We start from the raw sequence: 27,670 nt of genomic DNA on the forward strand, positions 1-27,670 counted from the left end.
CGCTTACCGTAATTTATACCAAGTTACAGAAGTTTTTCTTTATGTAAGTTTTTGACAGGTCTAATCGCTCCCGCGGGAATTTACGGCTCTCTCACAGCTTATCAAAACAGATTGATAAGTTGAGACGCTTACAGTAAGTTTTGACGTCACTGTCAGGATGGTAAAATAGAAATCTGCAACACCGAGAGAAGATTCGGCTTTGTGCCGTTGCTCCTCGGGACTTGTTTACTTGTCGCCATGAACAGCTTTATGAAATAATACAATGCAATAATCTATGGAGACTAACATAACATTATTTATCATTAACACAATGTCATGTTTAAAAAATGCCGGTGTAAATGTGTGAGAATGATTCTAGTATTCGACTTCACGAACTGATGGATCAGCTATCAAACTTCACAACAAATTAATATATCCAATGAATGCATACAAAAATGCAATATAAGAATAAATAGAAAACATTACCTGACGCCAAAAATCGAATAGTCACCATTATTTTTTCTAACTAACTAACCATCACACCGTTTCTCCGCAGGGGTAGGCTGAGAGGACGGACTGCCCAACAACTCGGTCTTGGCACACACTTCTTGCCTCATTCACATTCATACATCGTCTAATACATACTCTTCTATTATTCTGACTCTTAACGTGGCCTGACTCAAGTATCTGATTCACTTGGTCGTGCCATGTCTTCCTCGGGCGTCCCCGACTTCTGCCACCATTCACATTTGCATTGTATATTCTTCTTAAACTCCTATCTTCGTTCATTCGCTCTACATGCCCAAACCATCTAAGCATCCCTTTCTTGATCTTACTCATTACGCTTACATCAGTCTTGTACTCTTTGCGTATCTCCGCATTTCTCACACGATCGTACATGGTGTTACACACATACGCCTAAGGAATCTCATTAATTTTTCAGCTGGTTAAATAGCATTCCGAAAACGAGTATCATTCTTTTTTAATTAGCGGTCCAATCATTTCCAATATGTATTAGAAGTCAGTTGCTATAATTTGGATAAAATTAAAGAATTTTTGTTGATCCTCAATTCTTGATTCTGCCGTTAAACGAACGAAAGCCCCATCAGTACTTCTTCTTTGAAGCCAACTCCTAATCCAACACACTCTGCGGGCCCTTACGTTTTTGTTTGACAAAATTGTGCATATTATCGCAGCGGCAATCCGTTGTGTGCGGAAATGGGTATTATATGGGGATCCATGATCTAACCGTAAATAAGCAAATCCCTGTTATCAAATATTACTAACTGACAGCTGTCAAAGTCGGCGGCAACGCGTTGTTGTCAGGAAGCCATCTTACCAAAAATGGAATTACTGGTGTAGCGGTCTCTGTGAGAAGTTCGTAAATTAAACTTCCTAACAACTTCCGTGAGCATTATTTACGATAAGTTGGATGCATATGTAAGCGCTCCTGTGAGTAACTTTTCAAAAATTTTGCTTACAAGTGTAAACCCAGCCTTCTGTAGTAGTTAATAACTTATCGGGATGCTGTCGTACGTCGTTGTACATTTTGCAAAAGTATCCTTTCAAATGTCTTTGATATTTTAGTGGTTGTACCCAGTACCTATGGCAGCAGTGTTGTTTACATTTTATATTTTTTAAAACCAAAGCCACAACCACAGACATAGGAATTAATAGACGAGAAGATAATGGCGAGGGGTAAAATCAACTGTTGAAGAACGAAGGGCGTAAGGCTGACTGTGATTCGTCTATAAATCAATCTGACAGTAAATAGGCATCTCGCATTATAATATCACCATTTACTTCTTAAAAGTAAAATCTGCTTTTGAATGAATAGACATTTTTACATGGGAGCGCAAATTACTCGCCACGTTATGAACAAATTTGCGAAGTCCAAATTCGGCAAAAAAATTCGGTTCTATTTTCAGAGTCGAATATTTCGTTTAAGTATTTAGTCAAGACACTTTTATAAATGTTCATAATTTACTTCCCAGCAACCAACCAGCTTTGTGTTTCGCGTCCAGACGTTTCTCGATGTGATAGTATATGTTTCTAAAACTGATCTATATTATACGATGTGAATATGCTTAAAATAAAGTAAAATAATGCTTATATATGGAATGTAATACGACAATTGGGTTTATTCTCTTTTTCACATCTATTTTTACAAGTTTTCATAGTACAAGTCAACATTTTGCCGTGTTATTTCGTAAAATGAACCGATGATGCCTCGACCATAGTTAGCACAAGAATGATGACGTCACGTTTTCAAATTTCACTTGAGGCCATACGCGAGCCCAGCCGGCTCCAATGGAACCGGTATGGGGAGTGGGGATAATACGCTTTTTATCACTTAGGGCAGGTCTACTAATATTCATATGTCTATGGCCACAACACACGGTGCTCGCCAAAAATCCATGGTGGTACTGAAATAGATTTAAGTAAAAACGCTAGCCGCAGTGTGTGATTGTACGCGGTTTGGCGTTTTCAGTTATCAATGTACAGCATTACAACCTCCTCTTCTTTTCTAATTGTGTATTTCTTTCCAGCAACGATCTTTTCGAGACTACAGAGTCGGAGTTAGACATAAAAATTCCGATCATCAATGAGCCCGGGGTGAGATTTCCAAAATACATAATATTATATAGCGCCCTTGAGGTGATTTCTCACCAAAACGGCGCTATATAAATTAGCCAAATATTATTAAAATTTAATTATAAACTTAACTTATTTATTTATTCTAGAAACTAAAATTATTGTGACATCTTGTCGCGTGGGTGTAGTAACCTGTGCTCCGCATTAATCATGGGAATGAGATCTACCCAAGTACTCTTTAAATAACCTTAAAACTTTTTTTGAATATAAATTGAAATCCAAATGTGAAAAGGTAAATATTTGGGAATTAAAGTGAATCAAAAGTTTCCATTTAGAAAAAATAATCGTATTAAGCGTGGCCAGTCAATTAATTATCCGTCAGAATAAGAAATCTCATACAATAAATAAATAAAAATTTTAAATAACTAATATCTTATTTTCTTATAGGTTCAGGTAGGCCCGCCTCCCCGCGGAGATTTTTGTGGGCCATACGGATTTGAGGTAAACTTAAGCGGAGAAACAACTAACCGCAAAAAATATATGGTAAGTTATTTAATGTTTTGATAATATTATATCAGTTCATTCAGTGAAGTTGGCTATTGTTGTCATTAGGTGTTGGTGATATTTGTTTGGGGACGAAATCCAGTAGTCCTTTTACAGCATACTCAATTCCTTCAGCGAAGTTGGCTATATTTTTGTAATTGGGTGATGGAGATGTCTCTTGATTCCACTATGTAGCTCCTCAGGTTTACTAGGACTAGGAGGGACGAAATCCAGTAGTCATCCTTTTACAGCATACTCAATTCTTTCAGCGAAGTTGGCTATATTTTTGCCATTGGGCGATGGTGATGTCTCTTGATTCCACTACGTAGCTCCCCTGATTTCGAGGCAAATCTAGTAGCCATCCATTTAAGGTCATTCGTACATGGCAATACTTATAAGCGACTCGAGTTTTGTACACTTAAGATATGTGTCACTCGTGAGTATCCGCCATACTATTTTGCTAGCGTTTGCACGCAATGCATCGACAAAGGTTTGACATCAGTTGCAAGCTACTGACAGTGACGGTAGCTCGCTATGCTAGTTGCACAAGCATGTACTTGTTTAACGGAAATGGTGTCCAAGCATAATTTGAATGTTAACAGGTTCACTGCCAGTCTTGACCAGTGATGGCTTGGAAAACTCTGATATGTAAACTGGGAATGCTCTGTCACCCATATTCAACATGCTATAACTAAAAAACTAGAGTAGGTAGTCAAAAGCCGCGTTCACACAATTTATTTTAATTCTTTCAAGCACTGGGCCAGCATAAAAACAACCCTTCGCGACCAGCTTTTAGTGCAAGCAGTATGGGGATGTGTGGCTTTATTATATGTACATATACTGTAAAAAAACTACACCTAGGAAGTCAAAAGTATTATCATAAGTCAAGTTGTAACTAAAAGTATAACTTTGTCAAGTAGGAACAACTTATCAATGTAGATTGTGTCAATATTTACAAATTTGTGGAAAAAAAAATTTAATTAATAAGCACATCTTTTCAGCCTTCGTGATCATGTTTCCTGTTTCCATGTTGTTGAATGTATTGCAGAGAAATACATAAAATGTGAACTTCTTTAACATAGTATATTTACAGGGATATTTAAATAATTAGAGACAATGTCAAGTCAGTTGACAGCACAGGAACGGAAAGGCTAATGAATGTTTTACCATATTTCCAGTACTCCCACGACCTGAACCGCGTATTCCTCTGCATGATGGCAGAGATGGCAGTACAGTTTAGCTGGGACTGGGATGCCCTCAACGACAGGAAGCTGTGGGTCCGAGCCACCACCATCCTGGCCCGCAGCGAGCAGCAAGAGGCCAGGGTCCTGCGCTGCTTCAACCACCGTGTGCTCAGTGACGGATCCAATAGAGGTACATATTTATACCTAAGAGACCTTGGACACCAAGTCCATTTAAACAACTTTACAGGAGAGCACTAAAATAAACAAAGGAAATGATGAGATGTGGCCTGTCCAATCCGAGAGTCGCAAATGCTTTTGTTTTATGATAACAGCATCTGAAACGTTTTCCGCTAGTGCCTGTTGGGGCTCTAGTGTATTGTAAGTTGTCAGCCACTAGAGCGGTAGCTACCCCAATTTGGGTAACTGTGAGTAGGTGATTTTTATGAAATAAAATGAATTTATTTTAATTATTGAAGAAAATGTTAGCTATAATGTCGCATCTAGGACATGAACCCTTGTAATATTTAATTATTGAAACAATGTTAGCGATTTTTTAATGAAAAGTAATTTTTTATTATTATTATTATTATGTAATGAGCAGGCAGCATTCTGCTGATGCGCTCATATCTGAGTTCACAACAAGTTTGACAGTAATTGAGTTGTTTTAAGTTTGAACTAAGTCCTTTCTGCTCTCCAAATGTGAATCCAATAGAGCTTTGAATTGATTTATATTTATTGCATCGATGTTGTGGGAGTTAGTTCCAAGCATCCACTACTCTATTTGCAAGGAAGTGTTTTCTAGGATTAGATGCAAAAGGCGTTTTGGTAATTTTTTTTGAGTGTCCACGGAGATTTATATTTTTATTAGTAGTGAAGATTTCTTGGATGCTAGGGCAACTGTAATGTCCAGATAAAATTTTGAAAGTCTCGATCAAGTCACCCCTTTCTCTTCTTTCTTGTAAGGTTGGTAATCTTAGTTCCTTGAGTCTATCTTCGTATCGTAGATGTTTCAGAGCTCTTGGTATTTTAGTGAAACGTCTCTGTACTCTCTCTAACAGATTTATATCCTTTGTGAAGTCCTTTTGTCTAGTATTAGTTAAAAAATATAGTACTTAGTATCTTTTTCTGTTTCAAATCTTATATAACCTTTCAAAAACAGTTTTTTTTTCAGATGTGTTCAGAAATATTCCATTCATTTGGATTTTATTGAGAAGCGGAAATAAAGCACAAATTCTTCTTTAAGAAATATAACGGTCGAGGTGTTGATATCTAATATATTAGTTTAAAGTAAATTCTTGGGGGTCATGAAATAATTTTTATGATATTCAACTTTATAAACAAACGGTCAACGATTCTTTTATAGATGCCGCTAAATAAATGTAACAATTTTAAAAATTATCGCTCTAATATAAATTATTAAACTAATCATATGTTTGATAATAATAAAAACAACTTTACATATTAACGTTCATTTTGTATTTTTTTCTGATTGCAATGATTGCAGTTTAGTAACAATAAATTGTTTTACGGTAGTGTCGCTAATGTGTAAATTTATGCCGTTCCTGGAGGACAGCAAACGAAGTTCCTTCCCGACCCCTACAGGTTAAACCATAGTGTGCAATTTATATGTTTCTGTATTCCAAGATATGGTTTTTGGAATGAGTACGGCCAAATCCAAAACTGAACCTCCAGAAATCTATATTGATCAAGAAGTTTGTTTTAACACATTATCGCTTGATTGGTTAGGTGTTTTTGTATGAGGCCTAGAGTGAACACAGATTTTCAATTGATTTTTTTTGTCCGAAAGTGCGGGCGATCATAGTGTTTTTGGAGTTTGTGCTGATTATCGGTTTCTAATTATCTCTTAATAATGATGGAGTTTTACCTACCATTAAAACTCTTATTATGTTGTCTTGCTTATCCAGAATATATAATGTGAGATATCGCGCTTATTTCTCGCCAGCGCCGTCGCATCTGCTGCCGTAATCTTGAATTTCCCGCCTTTCTTTTTGTAACACCCTTCAGTTGTCTATTGTCACCTTAGCAGTTGGCGTCCTGAGACGCCATCTTGATTCAATTTGGACTCACCAAGCAGAGCTTAAGTATATTCTGGATAAGCAAGACAACATAATAAGAGTTTTAATGGTAGGTAAAACTCCATCATTATGTGTGTCGTTGCTTATCCAGAATATATAATGTGAGAAGTGTTTGTTATCGCTTGGTGACAATTCTAAAGCCAAAATTGTGACTATTACTGTATTGCTTGAAATAACTTAGTCAAAGACTGAGAGTGAATGGGGGGATTCAGCACCTCAACATTGAGAACTCTGATTTGCTTTCTATATTTCTTGAAAGTGTTTTCTGAACGCCAGTTTCCTCTTTCCAAAATGGTGTCTATAGGGCAGTCTTCCAGCCAACTCCTTGAGGCTACTGCTGATCTCAAACTCCCAGGGGAGGCGTCAATCCCAGCGTCCTTCAAAATAGTTTTAATCCATCCACCAATAACAGTTCTTGAGGCTTGTCTTGCAGGCCCCAGTGTGGAAATAAACAGACATTCAACACCAGCTTCATGTCTCCTGTTCTCACTCAAGAACATAAGTTTTCTCAACCAAAATATAGGATCTATATTACGATCCTCTGCTTTGCAAAGCTTCCAACCAGACTGTCTATGTGTAGAGGTGTCCGTCTTAGAACCAAAAATTGGCCATAATATAATGTGATCATCATTGTCAACAAGATTATCAGGAGATGTATGTAGCAAGGTCAGATCATGTACTCGTCTTCCTGACGCCAGTAGTAAAATAACAGCACATCTACGAGATGCTTCGAAAAGAGTCAGGTCCTTTGGAGGATTTTTACAAAGCCAAGACACCAAGAGTCCTGGATCCCAAGTAAATGCTCTAGGCTTCTCATTTACAGAATTCCTTATACCTCTCATCACTCGCTTGACCAAGGGATGATTACTAGTCCTCAAATCGCCATTGGGGTCACACAAAACCGACACTGCAGACTTGTGAAGCGCTATGGTACTGGGAGCCCTGAGATCCCGAAGGGTTATTAGGACAGGTATTGTTAATGGAGCACCATTCCTTCCAGCTCTTCCATGCCATGTGATAAGTTGAAAGCGTAGATTTGCGCCAACCCGCATTCAACAGAGCTTTCTCTTGCTGTGACCAATCGTTCAATGCTTCACTCCACCCCCAATCTTCCACACATGTAGTTGGAGCTTCTGTACCTGTTGAGGATGAAGTCCTGTCGATAAGTCTATCAAGTTGTCGACCAACATGGGTATTATGTGAGGTTGGTCTTGGGCTCTTTTCTTTAGGTCTGGTAACCAAAACACTTTTGGCCAATCTGGGGCTACAACCAGATACACCCCTGACGACTTGTTCAGGTGTGCCAGCACTCGTGGCATTAAGCAGGGGGGAGGAAAGATCCATGCCAAGGGGAAATGCCAACTCCTGCTGAACGCACTGTGAAACATCGCTCTCTTGTCGTGGGGATCTATCGAGACATACTGATCCACAACGTGAGCCCTCGAAGAAGCGAATAGATCCACTACTGGACTGCCCCACTTGTGAAAGACAGCTCCTACCGCTGGGGGTAGGAGGTGCCATTCTGGTAACGTCATCCCTCGGGATAGATGATCCGCGAGGCCATTGTAGCGTCCCGGCAAATACTGCACTTGTAAAGAGATTCTGTGCTTGTCCAAAAGTGCGAGAATCTGAAATGTCAGATGAAGGAGACCCATTGACTTGGTGCCTCCCTCGTTCCTCAAGTAGGCTACGACTGTCCTGTTGTCTGATTGAATGAGTAACGAAGAACTTCTCAAATTCTGAGTCAGAGATGTTAAGGCATTTAAGATTGCTGTCATCTCCTTCATGTTGCAATGTCCCCCCCTCTGACTGTCTGTCCAACAACCCGACAGAGGTACATCGTCGATCAGGGCTCCCCAGCCGTGATCCGCCGCATCTGTGGTCAGAAAATGTGTTGGGCTGGGAACATGAAGAGTTGAAACATGATCTAAGTTGTTCATCCACCATTTCATTTCCGACAAGACTTCCTTCTTTATCGGAGATTTCTGCTGAGGGGTCAGCTTCAGCATTAACTGCAACTGTAATTGTATCAGTCGAGTATGGAGTCGACCTCTGGGGACCACAAAGGTAGCAAAATTCAACTTTCCTAAAATACTCTGAGCTTCTTTCAGAGTCCATCTTCCCTTTGTCACGAGGCTCTGAAGTGAGTTCCAAAGACCTTGTCGTCTGTATTCGGTTAAGGTCTTCTGATTCAGATGGGGGTTCCAAACAATTCCTAGATATTCCACTGACTGTGCTGGCTGACGGACACACTTTTGGAAATTTACCAACCAACCTAACCGCTCCAATAATTGAAGAGCTTAGAAGAATAATTGAGGACCTCTCTGGTCTGATGAGCCAGGAGAAAGTCGTCTAGGTACACAATGATCCTGATACCCCGTCTCCGCAGGATTTCTGCAATCCAATTTGTGATGGCTGCAAAGGCCTGTGGTGCACTGCAAAGGCCTGTGGTGCACTGCTCAGGCCTTGAGGCAGGCATGTCATCTGTAAGTCAAGGCCTCCGTAATACAATCTCAGAAAGCAACGGTGAGCTTTTGCGACCGGTATGTGGAAGTAGGCCTGTGAGAGGTCTATTTTTGTCATCCAATCGTTGGCTTGAAGAAAGTGTGGGACCTTGTGGTGAGATATCAGAGAAAACTTTTTCCAAGCTACATCTAAATTGAGAGCTTTTAAATTGAAGATTGGTCTGCTTGAGCCGTCGCTCTTTTGAACCAGAAAAAGTGTTGATAGGAAGGAGGCATTGTCGCCAGCTCTTTCCAATGTACCATCTCTCATCATCTTTCTTATTTCGAGTGTCATTTCCGGGATTACTTTTGTATTGAATCTCCTTGCGAGAGCTTGGCTTGGACTTACTAACAAGGGCTTTCGGATGAATGGTATGCGGTATCCTCTTATCATACGTAAGATGGTCTCTAGGGCACCTAGGGTCCGCCATTCTATCCAATAATCCTGTAGTTGACCGGCCCGAAATGGTTGATAGTCATCTGTTGAAGCGGCCACGAGAGGTCTGCCCCCTCGCGCCACGCTTCTGTTCACTACCCCTACCCCTCGCACGGGAGGAATACTGGGGGTCTCGCCCGTGGTCTGCCGGCCGGGGAAACGAGGGAAATGCCACCTTTTCCTTTGATGTCTGCTTGGGGGGAAAAGCAACAACCTCCTTAGATGTTGAAGGGCGGTTGTGCGCCGAGTGGCTACCCTGAGGTAGGCGCACTGGACTAAAGCACTTTGTTTACAGCTGCTCAAAATCTTATCTCTTCTGTGCTGAATGATTTCAGCTCGCTTTCCGCAGGTTATCTGCAAGATATCGTCAGAGCATTTTATAAACTCGGAGTCCTCTCCTAACAGGCTGTCCAGTTGTTCCTCTAAAGCCTCGCCTGACAGAGAACTTTCTGAACTGCTTCCCCATTTGATGAGTTTTTGGAGAGCCTGTTGAAGGCACTCTCTCTGCTTCAATGAGGCATGCGTTACCGCAGCCAGCATCTTTTCCATAGCCGGAAATATTGGTGAGGCGGTGTCAAATGCCAGCACCTCGCAGTTCACCTCCAGCTCCTTGAAGCCTGGATCAGCTAAATATTCCTTTAAAGCGGATGTGTAGCGGACATTGGCCCACTCGCTCGAGTTGAAGCGTTGGAGATTCTCCACCAAACCCAGATGTGTTGCAGAAGGTTTTGGCGCTGCAGACTCCTTCAGAACAGTAGAGGGACCCGGCATCTGATACTGCCTTTCAGGCGACAACGAGCAAACGCTCCCAGATGCATGCGAGGGTGCCACTATACTTGGCGTGCTGACAGTGGCTTCCTGCGTTGACCTGTCCATGACAAAATCTTGCAGGGTCTTGACTTGACATGCTAATCTTTTGAGCAGATGTCTGTCATTCCGCTTACGTCTCTTCGTGCGCCTGCGTCGCCTACTATTTTGCGACGCCAAACCGCTAGATTGCGAGCTCGACGAACTTGTTGATATTGAACGGCGTCGCCTCTTTCGATCACGTCGTTTAGAGGTTACGTCATCTTCTACATGGTCCTTGTCTGAGGCCATTTTAACCCCGTGCACAAAATGAAGACGCTAATAACTGTCAAAAATGTATGCACTATCACTTAGCACTAATTTTCATAAAAAATTACGACAATTTGCGGGTAGCAACAGATATTCTTTTCGTTAAAACAATCCCAAACGAAAATTACACGACCGGCGTGGGTGAAAAAACGCCAAAATTGAATCAAGATGGCGTCTCAGGACGCCAACTGCTAAGGTGACAATAGACAACTGAAGGGTGTTACAAAAAGAAAGGCGGGAAATTCAAGTTTACAGCAGCAGATGCGACGGCGCTGGCGAGAAATAAGCGCGATATCTCACATTATATATTCTGGATAAGCAACGACACACATAATAATAACTTATCTCTGTTTCTAATCACTTCTGAGAAAAGGTTTGTTAGAAGTCAGATTAATCATATTGATAGTATATATAGTATTGTTGCTATTTCCAAAAGATAAATGATACCCAAAACATTAGTTTAACAGTGTTTGAATTTATAGACTGAATGTTATGAATAGGATTTGGATTTGCCATCACAAAATCAGGGCTGAGCATTTGTAAAGTTTGTTAGTCCATATCAATACTTCCTTCCCAGGTTTTGAGGATAGCACAAGGTACTTACTATGAATTTCACAGTTGAAGGGAATAAGAATTTTTAGTTTAGTGCATTTTGTTTGAAAAGATAAGAATTCTTTTATTATATTCATTCTATAAAAGTGTATATATACTGTACCAGACAGAGTAAGATACACAAGACTGTAAAAGGGCCGGAGATCCCAAACCGCGGAGGCGTGAGATGTCGTCCTTCAGTGGCGTGGGGGAGTAGAACGAGGCCGTCTCTGAAGCCGCTGTAGATCTGGTCCAATCGCTTGTCGCTAGTTCTTCTCTAGGTCTGGTCCAAAGGGGTAGGCAAGTTCGTGGTCCAGGATGAGGCGGGGGTCAGAGTAAAAGAAGGCGAGCAAAGGCAGAAGTCGGAGCGAGGTAGAGGGCAGAGCAGAGAGAGAGTTGTAGAGCTGGTGATGGTTTCTGGAGATCTGTCTTTCTAAGGGCTTTGTACCCGTTTTATAGGACGCGGGCAGTGGCCCCACGCTCCCACGGGTCTCGCTTTTTCTTCGATTCTCGGAATTCGGAGCCGTGTTGAGACGCAATGGCGGCGCCCCGTCGCTCCTTTTACCGCCGCTCGGCCGGTAATTTCGGGACGTGGCCAAACGTGACCACGGCTTTCCTTTGTGTAGGCACGATCCTCAGAATCGTGCCCGTGGAACGTAATGACGGCGGCGTATCACCGGTCATTTTGTAACGTCATGACGGCGCACGGCCGCTTGCTTCGGGCCGTGGCCGAACATTCCCACTACATTTAGGCACGATTCTCATAATCGTGCCCGAATCGCATGCCATTTTTCATCATCATTTTATTTCACCAGCTCTAACACTCTGTAATTCTCTGCCCGTATTCCTCCAGTCAAGCTCTGACGTTTCATTTATTTATAATTTATAACACAAGGATCACATACATTTTACATTGACATAATTTTACATACATATTTCTAGCAGTTTTATCCAATTTAATAATACAGTATAACCCCGTTAATTCGAACCCCGATAATTCGAAAAAACGCGTAATTCGAAAAAAATTTCCGTAGAAAAATTTTTTCATACGAAATTTTTTTTAATTCAAAATTCGTTAATTCGTAATTCGAAATTTATTTTTGTCCATGCACGAAAATTTGTTTGTGTAATTCGAAAAATTTTGATTTTTGCGAAAATAAATCATAATATTTCGTAAATCTGAATCTAAAAGTCAGCCGTGGCGGTAAAACGCCGAAAAATGTATTTTTACGTGGTTTTACATTGTCCTAATTAGTATTTTTATTTTGTAAATCTGTATCGATTTACACTGGAATGTCGTACTTTTGCAAATTTATTTCGAATATCCGAGTTTGAAGGGCCGAGAAAATAAGTTTTACGCGGATATATGTCGTAGTTTTACGAGTTTACACCAAATATCTGAATTAAAAGGGTCGGCCGCGACGAAACTCGGCCGCGAAATTTCGATTTACGCGTAAATGTATTGTATATTTACGAATTTATTTCGAATATTTGAATTTAAATGGCCCGCTGCGACGGAAATCGGCCACGAAATCTCGATTTACGCGTAAATATATCGTATTTTTACGAATTTATTTCGAATATCTGAATTTTAAAGGGCCCGCCGCGACGGAAATCGGACGCGCAATTTCAATTTACGCGGAAATATATCGTATTTTTACTAACTTTACTTCGAATATCCGAGTTAAAAAATACAGCGCGACGGAAATCGGCCGAAAAATTTCGATTCACCCCGAAATATGACATATTTTTACGAATTTACTTCAAATATCTGAACTTAAAAGGCCGGCCGCGACGAAAAACTGCCGATAAAATTCGATTTACGCGGAAATATATCATATTTTTACGAATTTACATCAAATATCTGAATTTAAAAGGTCGGCCGCGCATTTCCGATTTACACGGAAATATATTGTACTTTTGCGAATTTATTTCGAATATCTGAATTTAAAGAGCCGGCCGCGACGGAATATGGCCGCGAATTCTCGTTTTACGCGGAAATATATCGTATTTTTACGAATTTAAATTCGGATATTTGAAATAAAGGGCCGGCCGCGACGGAATATTACCGCGAAATCTAGATTTACGCGGAAATATATCGTATTTTTACGAATATCTCAATTTAAAGGGTAGGCCGCGACCGAAATCGGCAGCGAAATCTCGATTTACGCGTAAATAAATAGCATTTTTACGAATTCATTGCGAATATCTGAATTTAAAGGGCCCGCCGCTACGGTAATCGGCCGCGAAAATAAATAAATAATTGGTATAAATACGAATTTACAACTAAAATTTCACCCGGAATTGAAGAGGCGGCCGAGAAAATCGATTTTCGGCGTATTTTTATTTATTTTTTTTTTTCATAAAATTTCGAATTACGTGGAAATTCGTTAATTCGAAATTTGATTTTTGATGTCCCGTGGATTTCGAATTAACGAGGTTCTACTGTAGAGCAAATAACAAATTTAATATGGGGCTGCCGCGGCCTAGCCCGGAGCAGTACGTCCATTACATATACTATAAGTGATACCCTAAAAACCATAATATGTATGTAAAGTGAAACTCTCTTATGGTCTTGTACTGAGAACTCTCTTTTTGTTACATGTCTTTATGAGATTTTTCATTTAACGAAAATAAAACTTCTTAAATGTGAACCTTATTTCTGAATTTTACTGTGTGTTAAAGGAATGTTAAGACTGGCTTAGCGGTGGCATGCGCAATGCTGTGGTTGGCCGTAAATTACTAAAGATGCTAGTTATAATTGATTTTAATAATCTGCATTGTAACGTTTTAGATATGCCCGAGCATGTGATCCCCCACGTGTTGCGGTCGGCGCGCCAGGGCCCCGATGTTGTATACTGCGGCTCTGAGCAGGATGCCAGCAGTTGGCTCAGCGTGGCACTTGAGGCTCCGGTGCGTCCACCCAGCGGCGTGACTGCGCTGCAGCACGTATATATGTTTTGCTGCAAGCATTCGTGCATCTCAGGGATCAACCGCCGCCCCATTGAGGTTCTCTTCACCCTGGAGGACTCCCAGTAAGTATCTTTAAATGCGATCTGTTCAGACTTATTTCAACAATCCTTGTTAAACATTCATTGACCACATGTTGGATAGTTTGCACCCCTGTGGGAGCACCTAATTTAATGATGTAGGAACATAATTTGCTGGTATGAGATGCGCGTTTCTCTCTTCGGCTACTTGCCACTAAGTTTCCACCGGTCTTCTGAAGTGAAAGCTTGCCGAAGGACTTTATAAAATAGGCTTTTAATGCTGGCCGCATACTCCTTGAATACTCTGGACTCCCGCGACGTGGCTGTTGAGACCTGGCCGCCCAATGCGTGCCTGGTCTAAATTTTATATAATGGATTTCATTGGAAAATTGGCTTATTTGTTCCAGGGGTGAAGTGCTGGGGCGGCGCTCTCTAGGCGTGCGTGTGTGCAGCTGTCCCCGACGTGACATGGAGAAGGAGGAGGCCGAGCTGCGTCCCTCCCCCGGGGGCCCCCCTCCCCGCAAGAGGCCCATGCTGCAGGCGCCCCCGCAGCCTCACTCAGCCTCACAACACCCACCCGGTTCACAGGTTAGCTGCAATCTTTTTTTTTTTGTAATATAAGGAATATACGAGGGTGGTCTGAAAAGTTTCCGACCTCAACGCAAAGATGGCGGTACTCGTCAATAAAAGCTAGTGAATGTAGTTGTGCATCTTTTGACAGTTACAGTTAGACCAAAAACGTGTTCGAATGAACATTTCCAACGCTCTGTTGGCTCAGTTTAGGCGCAATAAATCCGAGTTTTGGCGCCGATTAATTACTGTAGATGAAACTTGGAGACACCATTATATGCCCGAACCAAAAATTCAGTCAAAACAGTGGACTGCAAAGGGGGAACCGGCTCCAAAAAAAGCAAAAACTGTTTTCTCGGCTGGGAAAGTGATGGCGATTGTTTTTTGGGATAGTCATGGAGTTATCTTAATTGATTATCTTCAAAAAGGAAAAACTATTACAGGAGCAAACTACGCATCATTACTTGACAAGCTGAAGGCAGAAATTGCGGAAAAACGGTTGCAGAAAAAGAAAATCCTGTTTCACCAAGACAACGCACCGTCTCACACCTCAGCAGTTGCCATGGCAAAAATCCACGAATTACAGTTTGAACTGCTTGACCATCCACCTTACTCACCAGATCTAGCCCCTTCTTTTTGTTCCCTAATCTAAATAGTGCTTTCGAAAGACAGAGATTTTCGTCAAATGAGGAGGCAATCACCTTTGTGAACAATTATTTTGCAAAGAAAAACACCGAGTACTATTTGGACGGGATAGAGAGATGGGAGAATCGCTGGGAGAAGTGTGTAGAGTTACAAGGAGACTATGTAGAAAAATAAATATAATTCTTGTTTCATTTTTAGGTCGGAAACTTTTCAGACCACCCTCGTAGATACACAAAATTTAACAACATTACATTTTAGATCATCATTGGTTATGTTATAGTTATACCTTATCAGAAAAGAGTAGTTCTTGTGCCTGATAAGGGAGCCACGATTCTTACATAAGTTTTATGTTATAATAATATTTTTGTGTAGAATATTGATTTTTCTTTGTAATGTTTAATTTAAGTTTTTTTGAAAAAAAATTATTTCATTTATTTGTTCTGATTGGTTGACAATACAGCGCGGTTTTGTAATACTTAATTTGAACATGTAGGTAGTTTGTTCCATTTATTTTCATTTCTTTCGTGCACAAAATAATCTTATGTGAATACTGCAGAAGATTAGTACACTGTTGTTGTAAAATGCAAACCGTTATCTATTTCCAAAAAAATGAACATCATCGAAGAAGTCGACGGGTCGCATTAAATTAGTGCAAAGAATTGCGATTCTGGTTCTTAAATGGGATAATGGCAAATCGGGAAAATATCTCCAAACAATTGAGGCCCCTAGAAACAAAGACGGAAGTGTCCACCAAACGTCAAAAATGAGTTGAATATGCAGTTTTATAGAGAAAGGTTTATTCTATCTCGAGAATATATCTGTTTTTAATATAATTGTCATTAAACCATAGTATTTTGGCTTTAAAGTTTTGTTGTTGTAACAAATACGGCAGTGTCCACCTCCTTCCGAAACAAAAGCGGCAGTTTTTCAAATAGCCAATCAGGATCCTTTATTCATAATGGCGGCCGTACTTGAATTCATACAAACTCGTGCGGAAGCGTCAGTGAATCGTGTAGTGAAAAGTTGTTATTTTTTGTGGAAATAACCATTTATTGTTAGTGGACGTCAAATATTCCAAGAATGGAAACTCCCCGATATATTGCCACCGGAATCAGTGAGAAAACGTGTCAAACAAACGCATAAATGGAAGGCAAACATCGCCAAGAAAAAAAGGTAAACCGCCATCATGTTGTAGGCAATTGTCAAAGTATGACATTTTTAGATTTATCTGAATTTGTTCACAATTTGTTCGCAACTTATTCTGAAGCCTACATCATCGTGGGCATCTCCATTTTCGGAGACGAAAAGGTTCATTTTGAAAAGAAACAAGAATAAAACTACTATTCTTTTAAAAGGAGAAACAAATTATATATGTGACCTATCAACTTTCCATAATATCTGCAAGAGGAATTCAACTGCAAATATGATAAATCCCAGTTTAATTGAGGCTAATCAAATTTCGGTTAATCATTTAATATTACGAGATGTTGCAAAACTGCTAAATATCCACTTTGGCGGTGACTGGAGAAATATTCCCGAATTGAATTTCTACTCGAAATTATGTCCAACTACTTCGCTTGTACCTCAAGAAGAAGAAGATGATTATGTTCACATAGAATGTAATGAGGAATCGGCAGAAATCGTGTCAGACTTATTAATGATTTAGTTAATTTTTGTATTATTTTATAATTTAGTTAACTTTTCTTTAAATCTATTTTTACCTTTTATTAAATCTATTTTACCTTTTTTTAAATCTATTTTCTGTTATCCAGAATTTATGAAAATTTCTAAGATAGAAGTGACCCATCAACTTTCAATAATATCTTCAAGAGGAACTCAACTGCAACTTTTTCAATAAAAAAAATCTTCCTAAAAATATTGTTTTCTTATATTGACTGCAACATCTGTCTGTTGAAATTGTCATTTACATCTTTGGGGATCTGGTGAGGAGGCACGGAATGAAAGACGTGTCGTGAAGGTCAGAGTGTTTATTTGATGAGTCAGGTAGCCGTGATGAGATGACGTTGGACAGATGTAGTATTCTCCGGATGCAGGCGGTGATGGCAGGTCAAGCGCGGGTCTGTGAGTCGACGCCGGGCGCTGCTGACCGGACTCGTTGTATGTCAGGCACTGGCGATCTTGGCAATCAGTACTCCAGTGCTGACGGGAAGGCCGAAGGTACGGTGGACCTTGTAGACGGTTGAAGGAGAGTTGAGCAGACCAGTGAGGATGCTGCGTGTCCTCGTGGTGGTCATGGTGAGTGGATGAAGCGCTGGTCAGAGACGCTGGAACCAGGGCGCTGTAATCCATGTAGCGTTGGCCAGGAACGGCGATCTGGGCCAAAGCGCTATGATGATGTCCCGATGGAGTCCATGATGAGAGCCGGGAAGAATGTCCTTCGCGCAAGTGAGGTGCGCGGATTATCACTCGTTGAGCACCTTGTTAACTGATGGCAGATTGATGACTGACTGACTTCTTCATGCTGTCGCTTTCAAAAGGTGAAGAAGCTTCTGGAACAATTTGGTTTCTATGTAGAATTTTCCAAACAAATAAATAAAAGAACACCCAAGAAGCTTGTTTGGAAAAATCGAGACTTCTAGAATTCCGTTCGAATGGAGTAGTGGCGTACCACTACACATCAAAACCGGCAGTTTCCAACTGTTTGTGAAACAAAACAGCAAGTGTCCAAGCAAGATGGTCAAAATGATTGAAACAAAACAGCAAGTGTCCAAGCAAGATGGACAAAATGATTGAAACAAAACAGCAAGTGTCCAAGCAAGATGGTCAAAATGATTGAAACAAAACAGCAAGTGTCCAAGCAAGATGGTCAAAATGATTGAAACAAAACAGCAAGTGTCCAAGCAAGATGGTCAAAATGATTGAAACAAAACAGCAAGTGTCCAAGCAAGATGGTCAAAATGATTGAAACAAAACAGCAAGTGTCCAAGCAAGATGGTCAAAATGATTGAAACAAAAACGGAAGTGTCCATCAAAAAAATTCATTTTTTAAAGAAACTGGGGCATTTAGATACATAGATGATTTAAAATAGTATTCTTAAACCAGTTTACTATCATATTATTAAAATTTCCTTGCATATTGATGAATAACGGACTGATTAAACGTTTTTTTTAGATTGCCAACAATTTAACAAAGTGGACACTTCCGTCTTTGTTTCTAGGGGCCTCAATTACAAGACACTGGCAAAGGACACCTTTGCAGGGGTTTAGCATCACAGGGGCCTATCTACAAAATAAAGATGGGCATTTCACATGCCCAACGGCTGTATATACGAGATAGAGCTTTGTGTCACTAATAAATATGATTATGGCATTACCAAAACCAAGCTTAACTCAAAACGCTAGTTTACCGCACTAACCTCAGGAAAGAATGATCGAAAAACGCTGAGTACTATTTGGACGGGTTAGAGAGATGAGAGAAGTGAGTAGAGTTACAAGGAGACTATGTAGGAAAATAAATAAAAAACTTATTGTTTCATTGTTAGGTTGGAAACTTTTCAGACCACCCTCGTATATATATTTTTGTAACTTAAAGGGTTAGCGAGAAACTTATTATAAATCGGTAGAAATTGGGTATGCGGGGTCTTAGGCCCTCGCTTTAGTGACAAATGTTTATATAATATAATCGTCCAAACACTAATTTCAATAGCTTGGTTCAGATTCTCGACATGTAGCGCATGAGGCATTCTCAACTAACAAAAAGTTGATAAATAGATGAATAGTAATGGAAGGGTCTCAATATATTTTTGATTTCGTACACTTTATTTTTCCCTTTTGATTGCAAAATAATTTATTTGCTAGTTGGGATATTTTAGCTATGGGCTTTCTGGACGAAACTATTGAAGTATTTGTATTAACAACGCCCTCCCTTTGCAGGCGGTCCAGCCCAGCCAGGAAAGCTGGCTGAAAGCTGTCTACAACTTCGGAGTGGTGGCCATGGCCAACCTGTCTCCAGACAACCCGGCCAGCCCCATGTTGCAGAACCTCGTGGAGGAAATCAAGAGGCAAATGGATTGATGGTGCTTACATTTAATTGGTTTGTGTGAGAAAGAACTTTCCAGTTTATTGATGTACTAGTGTAATTCCTTTTTATTTAGTTATACTTCTATATTTTATACCACTATAAAATTAAAATTTAATGTCTCAGTATCATTTTATCAAATATGTTTCCATTTTTATTTAAATTCATTTCTATAGTTTCATGATACGTATTTCTACAAAAAACGGCTAAGCATCATACATATTGCTTCTATTAACAGGTGCACTGCCAACTCTGCCATTAGGCGGTAATGTTTGAGAAACTCAGCAACAATTGCTCAGTGTTCATTCAGTAACTGTAGCGACTTGTTGTTTTTATGCCGGCTTTGTGCTGTTCAAAAATGGTTGTCCGTGCGCGGTTTTTGTCAACCTACTCTAGTTTTTATGTTATAGTGTGTTGAATATGAGTGACAGAACTTTCCATGCCTCCACTGTACAAGGATGGCAGTGAACCTGTTAAACGTTTTTTCCAACATAGATTTTACATATGTTTTGTGGCAGAGTCTTTATTTTCATTACGTATTTGTCATTATCTCAAGATATTTCTGTGCCTTTGAAATACTTAATTAAGTTAAATACAACATATAGAATGCCTACGAGCAAATGTTATTATAGTACAAAACTTTAGTTAAATGGAATTCATGCGTGCCTTCCACATTAATACTTATATTGTAAACGTATCCAAGAATGACTTTACTATGGAAACAAATGAAGCAGGGGGTGGGGGAAAGTGTCCTCTATTGGGGCAATGGATAATAACTTGTTGGGCGTAAGACCCACCCCCCAGAGAACGTCTGACATTCTCTGTAGGCAGGTAAAACTTACACATGCCAGTGAATGTGTACCCCCAATTGCTGAAACCTCTCATACTTCATTTGTTTCCGTGGAAAATATTCTTGTCGGCTACTTTTTCAACAGGCCTCATGTACTAGGTTATTAATAGGACCCAAATTCACTATCGCAAAATCAGGGCCGAATAAAGTAAAAATTTTATTTTAAATAATAATAATAACGAGTTTATTCCGGAATGTGGGGAGGTTTGTGCAATCCCACACATCCCATAAAATATATACAATAATATTACAATAATTAGAACAACACCAAGAAAAGACGTTAAGCATTAGATTGACGGGGCCAACAACATTCTCCAGTGCACTGCGATGCTTGAGTCTGGACTCTGTCGGGAATCCATGATAAAGACATTTTCAGGATTGTTTGTCCTCTCCCTTAAACCTTGGTTTTTATTAGAGCGGTTCGAGGGGGTTTCAATAATGGGGGGCCAACATCTTTCTCCAGCGCTCCTCGATGCTCGATCCTGGAGTCATACGGGATTCAATGATAAGGACATTTCTGGAGTTGTTGATCCTTCCCCTCAGTCCTGCCACTCTAGTTATTAGAGCTGCAAATCCGGGAACTCGCCCTTCCGTGAGCATTGAAGAGGCACTGCAGTGCCTGGGAAGTTCGAACATCATACGGTACGCATTGTTATATTGCACCCGAAGCCTTTCCATGGTTCTCTTTTTGAAGTTGGCCCACAGCTCGCAAGTATACAATGTAGTACAAAAAGCTGAAAAGAGCGTTCTTTTCACCTGCGGACTGCAGAGTTGAAATCTTCAACTAAGCATATTACCTTTTATGCTCAGTGCTCGCCTCTGCCTGTCGATGTCGTCATCATCCGTCAAATTATTGGTGATTATGTGCTCACCGTTCAAAAAGGCTGGGGGAATATTTTTTGGTCCTTCTCAGTGTTTAATGACCAACAGTGCTGTTTTTTGCGCATTGTCCATCATGTTTTTTTCGAGTGCAAATTCTTCACAAATCTTAAGGAGAATTCGTAGTCCCCTTATTGACGGTGCCATCAACACCATATCGTCTGCGTAACTCACGTTGTTGATGCATTGTCCTCCAATATGGAAGCCTACCTCAGCATTGTTTAACCTACGAGTTTGTTCATCCATGTATATGTTAACCTTTCCGGGAGTATGGACGCTAATGAACGACGGTACACACTTTCGCCAAAGCAGTATGGACGGCTATGGACGACAGGCGTTGCATATTCATATTCGATGCATATTCTGTAAATATGCATTGTATTGCCATCAATGGGCATATCCCTGTAACTTTACACCAATTTTAAACATTTTATATCATTATCGACAGAGATATCGGCTGTTATTTATTTTGCATAAAGCATACATTTAATCAAAAAAATATATATATTTATATAAAAAAACTCACTCCCCAGAGCACGGCCAGCATTACGTACCTTACTCCCGGAAAGGTTAAACAATACTGGGGACAAACATCCTCCTTGTCTGACCCCACTTTTAGAAAAAGGGATCTGCAAACCCATCTTTCCTTTTCACGAGGTTTTCCTGTTGACGGTGCCATGTGTCGAGAATTTGTACTATTTTCCATGGTAGACCTGTTTCTTTAAGTTTAGTCCATAATAATGGGTGGTAGACTCGGTCGAAGGCCTTTACTAAGGTCCACATGTTGTGGTTTTTTTTTCTTCCTGTAGTATTCTAGCGTCCGTTTTACACAGAATATGGCGTGGAGCACTCTCTTTTAAAACCCATCTGATTGTCTTTTGTTGTAGTAGTCGCGAAATATACTTTGAAAATATTGGCATTTAGTTCCGGATTCGTCTCTCCGTTTATGTTGCACGAGACTTTGCAACGCATGTTTAACAGTTTGTTTGACTTATTCCAAAAAAAAATTACGTCCCGATTATCTAGGTCCGCTGCTATTTTATCCATCTGGAGTTGTGTTGAGTTATTTTGGCTTTGTTTGAAAGCTGTTTTGAAGGCAGCACGCTTTGCCTTTCTATCCTCTGCAATGGGACCTTCGTGCGGTCTCCCATTCGCGATCCAGGTGTGTATCGCTTGTCTAGATTCTTCATATTTATTCCCTACAAATTCATTCCATCCACATACTTGCTTATGTTTATGGGTAGTACAATTTCTAAATATAGAAGTGGCACTGTTTAGTAGTGCTTCTACTATACTCAGGGTTGCCACTGGCCTTAGGAAATGTATTCTTTGGCTTGATTTTAATGAGATAGGTTTGCGAACATGAGTTATATTTTCCGATATCATGTATATTTTTCGGATTCCATGATGCTGGATCCCTTAACATAGATGGAAGTACTTCCGTTGTTGCTATTCCTTTCTTTTGTAAGGTCATCTCGAGGGGCCGGTGATCTGTCCAATCCACGTCATAGTGAATTCTCATGTCGACAATTTGTTTGAAAATATTTTTCGCAACCAGACAGTGGTCTCACTACCTGGTGGTGCTATGTGCGTCACTGACGTATGTGTAGGAATCAGCAGGTAGAATTTCGGTATCGGCACAAATGTATTTGAATTCTTGACAATAGGATTTGAGCTCTGTTCCAAAGAGTGAATCAGAATTAGTATTGAAGTCTCCCATTATGACTGTATTGATCTTTAGTTCGTGAAGATCGTTAGAATTTCGGTATGCATCTCACCTCGATTCCTGCCATACGACAATTATCCATCGGGATTGTGGTGACCCTTAGATTTTGCCTGTAGATTATCCCCACTCTGCCGTGCGGTCTTCCTAGTAGTGGCCCGTCGATGATATTGACGGCAGAGGTGCCCAAGCTGTTATAGTCTTGATGAATATGGGACAAAAAGTCAATCTCGGTTGGGAGTAACCACGTTTCTTGGACTATTATAATATCATATGATTCGCACAGATCGTAAATAAATTTTTCAGAGCTACGAACCGATCTGTGCAACTAACAGAAATAATTTTTAATTTATCGGTTGTCATTTTGATCTCTAGTTGTTGCACGCGATTCTATGTATTTTCGGAATACAATTCCTTCCGGCCATAGTTCTTCCACCAGGTATTTCGGTACTTCAGTCGCTTTTACAGAGAGTTTAAAAGTGTTAAACGGTGTAGGACGGTAAGGCTTAATTCTTTCGATCTTAGTATTTCCGAGACCGTTTTCTACAAGGTTGGTCTTTATGTCGTCCTCGGTAGTTTCCAAGGTAAACCTTGAAATATATATCTATGTGAATAAGTCTGACGACTTCAGTGTCGTTGAGGTTGCTTTTCCTCTCAAATTACGTTTGGGTTTTCTCGTTACTAGTGTGAAGCCATCATCATCTGCCGCAGGAGGCCGAGACCGCTGGCCGTGGTCGCGCGATGCCTGTTTATTCTTTTGGTTTGTTGATTGTTCAAAGTTGATTGCCGGCTGTACTAGACGTTGCTTACCAATGTTTGGAGTGTGTTCGTATGTTGTCTTTGTATGTGTGGTGGTCTGTGCATTGCGATATCCGCTAGGTCCAGCTGATAAGTAGGTTGCGCCTGTTGGTAATTGTTTACTATCAAGTAATTGTGACTTACCCACTCTTTTGTCCAGTTCCCGGTTACTTCGCTTTGTTTGTTTGGGACCTGAATATTTGTAATTTGCTCTCTTATTTATGCCAGTTCTTGTTTTATTTGTTCATTTTTTGTGGTCGATTCTTCTCTCAGCTCAGTTTTTATGTTAGTTGTTTCCATTTTCAGTACTTTCAATTCCTTAAGAAGTTTGGATACATCTATGCTGTCAAAGTTGACTGGAGGCAATTTGTGCAGCTGTTAGCGACAAACACTGGTAACTTGTCAGGGTCAGTCTCCTTCAGTGCTCTCAGGATGTCCTGGAGATCTCGGCTGATCCTGCCATCTCCTTTCCGCAATGTGCGTTTATCCAGAAGCCGCTCAAACACGATACTTTTCGCCTCCTTTATTTCCTCTTCGAAGTAAGTAGAGATGCACAGTTGAGTAATTGCGATCTCTTCCAAAGTGTCCGCCTTGTTTTGGATGAACGCAAGACATTTGTTTATTACGAGCTAACACAACATAGCGATTCGATATGTCCTTCCGTCAAGACAGTTACTGGAAGTATTATAATACTAATAATATAAAAAATACTTACAACACTTATTTTGAATCAGTATTATAGTTATAGAAATATCTAAACTTCTTATGACTCTGGTAAACTAGCAAGTTTATATGGCAATTTTTTGCTTTTGAAGACCTTTTACGTAACAAAACTGAATATTAAAAATACTACCATGGAAGTTTAGTGTTTAGCTTAAACATAAAATAGTAATCTTAAATCAGTGTTATTAGGCCGGTCTTCTGTGACAAAATGTTTTGAAAATATAACACATTGGGGCGTGCCATACACATTTGCTGTCTGTCAATGGAAAACAAAAATATTTGTTTATGCGTACATAAATATGGATGGCCACGCCCCACTGTCTGAGCGCAGGAGACAGGGCTTTATATCTACATAATATAATTTTTTTACATTTTGCCCTGCTTTTGCGATGGCAAATTCGGGTCGTAGTTATTAAATAATTGGTGCTCAAATGGGAATCAAGTAATCTTAAGAATAATTTTATTAATAACTAGCTCTGCCCCGCCACGCGTTGCTGTGGCTCAGTCTGTCTGTGCAAATAGAGAAACAATTGCGTGTGTTGCTTTTACGTCCAACAGATGGCGCTGTTTTTAAAAAACAGCCTGTTTGTACAGCTGATGTTTTTTTCTAAAAAACTGGTTTTTACCTATCACAGGTGACATCTGTATATAAAAACACACACATATTTGAATGCAACATTGCGTCAAAATTTCAAAGCAATCAGTTAAGAACTCTCGGAGATTTAACATTTTGAACATTTATATTTTTATTTATCTAGAAGATAGATGTTTTCCTTTGGGCAGTTACGATAATGTAATTAAAATCGTATAAATTAAATTAAAAATGTCTGGATATTTACTTTTTTACACTGGTATAATAATTTTTAATTGTTGACACTTGTTATGTTCATTTTTGGTTAAATCTTTATGCGTACAATAATATTCATTTGTGCAGCTTTTGCAGTGCTATAGCATTGATGAAAATGCAACTTTTTTGGCAAAAAGGCAATTTTTTCAAATGCAAAAATGCCTCAGGCCAATTCTTTCTTTTGTTCTTGAGAATTTTCATTCGTTTGATCAAAATGCTTTAAAATTTTGTTTTGGAAAGTAGCCTCCATTAAATACATTGGTTTATGCATCACTGTCCTACAGCCTGTGTCCTACAGCATAGATCAGCCTGCAATAAATACATTGGTTTGTGCATCACTGTCCTACAGCCTGTGTCCTACAGCATAGATCAGCCTGCAATAAATACATTGGTTTGTGCATCTCTGTCCTACAGCCTGTGTAGTACAGCATAGATTAGCCTGCAATAAATACATTGGTTTGTGCATCACTGTCCTACAGCCTGTGTCCTACAGCATAGATCAGCCTGCAATAAATACATTGGTTTGTGCATCACTGTCCTACAGCCTGTGTAGTACAGCATAGATCAGCCTGCAATAAATACATTGGTTTGTGCATCACTATCTTACAGCCTGTGTAGTACAGCATAGATCAGCCTGCAATAAATACATTGGTTTGTGCATCACTGTCCTACAGCCTGTGTAGTACAGCATAGATCAGTCTGCAATAAATACATTGGGTTGTGCATCACTATCCTACAGCCTGTGTAAGATATCATTTAGTGTCAATTTAACCCCTCAGGCTTATTTTTTCACTTTTGGGAACAGCTCAAATTGTCTCATGGATATTGTTGTCTCCCTTACTGTTGTGGTTAGAAACAAACTTAAAAATGGTAATTTAGTATTAGTGGTCATGTTCTTAAAATTATTCATACAGTGTGCCTTACCCAATACAGATCTAAAATAATACATTACTTGTCTAATAAAATCTGTGTTTTTTCATATCAGTAATTTTATAGAATAGAATATAGAAAGTGTATTTCATCACCTTTCAAAACAGTTTTTAGTTTTCATATACATTCAGAATAATTCCATGTATTTAGATTTTATTGCAAGCGGAAATACTCCCTGAAGGGTTAAGTGAGTTTGTTGTCACAATTTGTGTTTTGAAGGAGTTCTTGTTTATGAATGTTTTTTATTTGATATAATTTTATATTTGGATGTGTATTTCATATTTCTTTTAATTATGTTTATGCATAAACTGTTTGAAGGATTATATTATGTAATACTGATTTAACAAGTAAAAGTACTTGATATGATGCATGTTTTTTTACTGCCATTCCCCACCTACTAAATGCACATCTGAGGCGTTATTTCTAAAGAGCGTTAAACTCTTAGAATAAATTTTATCTTTACCTGAATATTGTGATTTTTTTTGTTATTTGTTTCAACTTAGTATGTATGTTATTATGTCATTATCTCATTAGTATTAGAGTTAAATTTCTATCTCGTATACATATTTGTTAAAAGAATTGAGTTAGCCCCGAGAGCTGCTCATGTAATAGCAATATATTTTATTGTTGCTTGGCATTTAAATTTAATTGTTAATTGGTCAAATTTATGCCAAAATTTTTGCTTCACAGGGAAATAAAAAATTTCAGTAATTCTCAATTTTTTTTTGTTGTTATTACAATTTTTTGTTGTATAAATATTAATCTTTTTTAAATTAAGTATTATTTATCTTCTGTCACATATTTTGGAAGCACTAATACCCCCTTACCCACCATCTGATTTGCATGACAACTTGCAGGACAGCATGCTGGGGTTCTGCAAATTGGATGGTATGTAGGTAAACTGCCAGCCGAATTATTATTATTCCCTTTGTCGGGCCGTCGGAATAATAATAATTCGGTTGGCGGTTCAACATGCTGTCCTGCAAGTTGTTTTGCTAATCAGATAGTGAGTAAGCCATTTTAGTCACTTAGCACTCAATGCTAAATAAAACTATTGTCTTTTGTTTATTTTACAAGATTTTTTCTAATTTCATTTTAATAAAAAAAAAGTATTCCAATTTATTTGTATGTGTCTATCATTGCTCACCCACCTTTATATACCTTCTCCAACTGAAAAACGGAAACATCATACTTGCGGTAACACTGAATGTAATATATTGTGAAATCAACGATCGTCATCACATAAAAGCGTATTTAGTTAGTTTATTCTATTGAAAATTGCCAAAATAATAAGAATTGAGTATATTTACAAATGTTAATTGTTTACTGTTGTATTAACACATCGACTAATGACACATTTCGGCATTTTTATAAGAACAATTCCACAAACCGCGCATGCGAAATGCGATACTTGCACCCACACCATAGTGCACACTTGCACTCACACTATGGTGTGGGTGCAAGTATACCTTACATGCGTGACGTGTCCTGCGTCCTGTGCATAAATAAACTACTAACGTCCTGGTCTTGTATCACGTGATGAGTCTAGTAAATTTGAGAAATCATTTTAAAGGCCCACTGTGATTAAACACAGCAGTTTTGGGATAGCTGAAAATACCAAACTGCGTCCAA

The 27,670-nt window shown here is 39.4% G+C and overlaps 1 protein-coding gene across 2 annotated transcripts in view; it reads left to right on the plus strand.

Annotated features, from left to right (window-relative positions):
• p53 (transcription factor p53) overlaps positions 1-27,147 on the plus strand; it is a 48,675-nt gene extending 21,528 nt beyond the window's left edge. For both annotated transcript variants that reach the window (XM_089649437.1, XM_089649441.1), the window contains exons 3-8: positions 2,529-2,595; positions 3,022-3,117; positions 4,296-4,491; positions 13,839-14,079; positions 14,442-14,622; positions 19,144-27,147. In XM_089649437.1, the coding sequence (XP_089505563.1) occupies positions 2,529-2,595; positions 3,022-3,117; positions 4,296-4,491; positions 13,839-14,079; positions 14,442-14,622; positions 19,144-19,284 (922 nt within the window). In that variant the 3' untranslated portion in view covers positions 19,285-27,147. The remainder of the gene's footprint in view (positions 1-2,528; positions 2,596-3,021; positions 3,118-4,295; positions 4,492-13,838; positions 14,080-14,441; positions 14,623-19,143) is intronic.
• The last annotated feature ends 523 nt before the right edge of the window (positions 27,148-27,670 follow it).

This window comes from Hesperophylax consimilis, chromosome 3 (assembly GCF_061612785.1).
Source record: "Hesperophylax consimilis isolate HC1 chromosome 3, BYU_Hcon_1.0, whole genome shotgun sequence".
NCBI classification, from domain to species: Eukaryota; Metazoa; Arthropoda; class Insecta; order Trichoptera; family Limnephilidae; genus Hesperophylax; species Hesperophylax consimilis.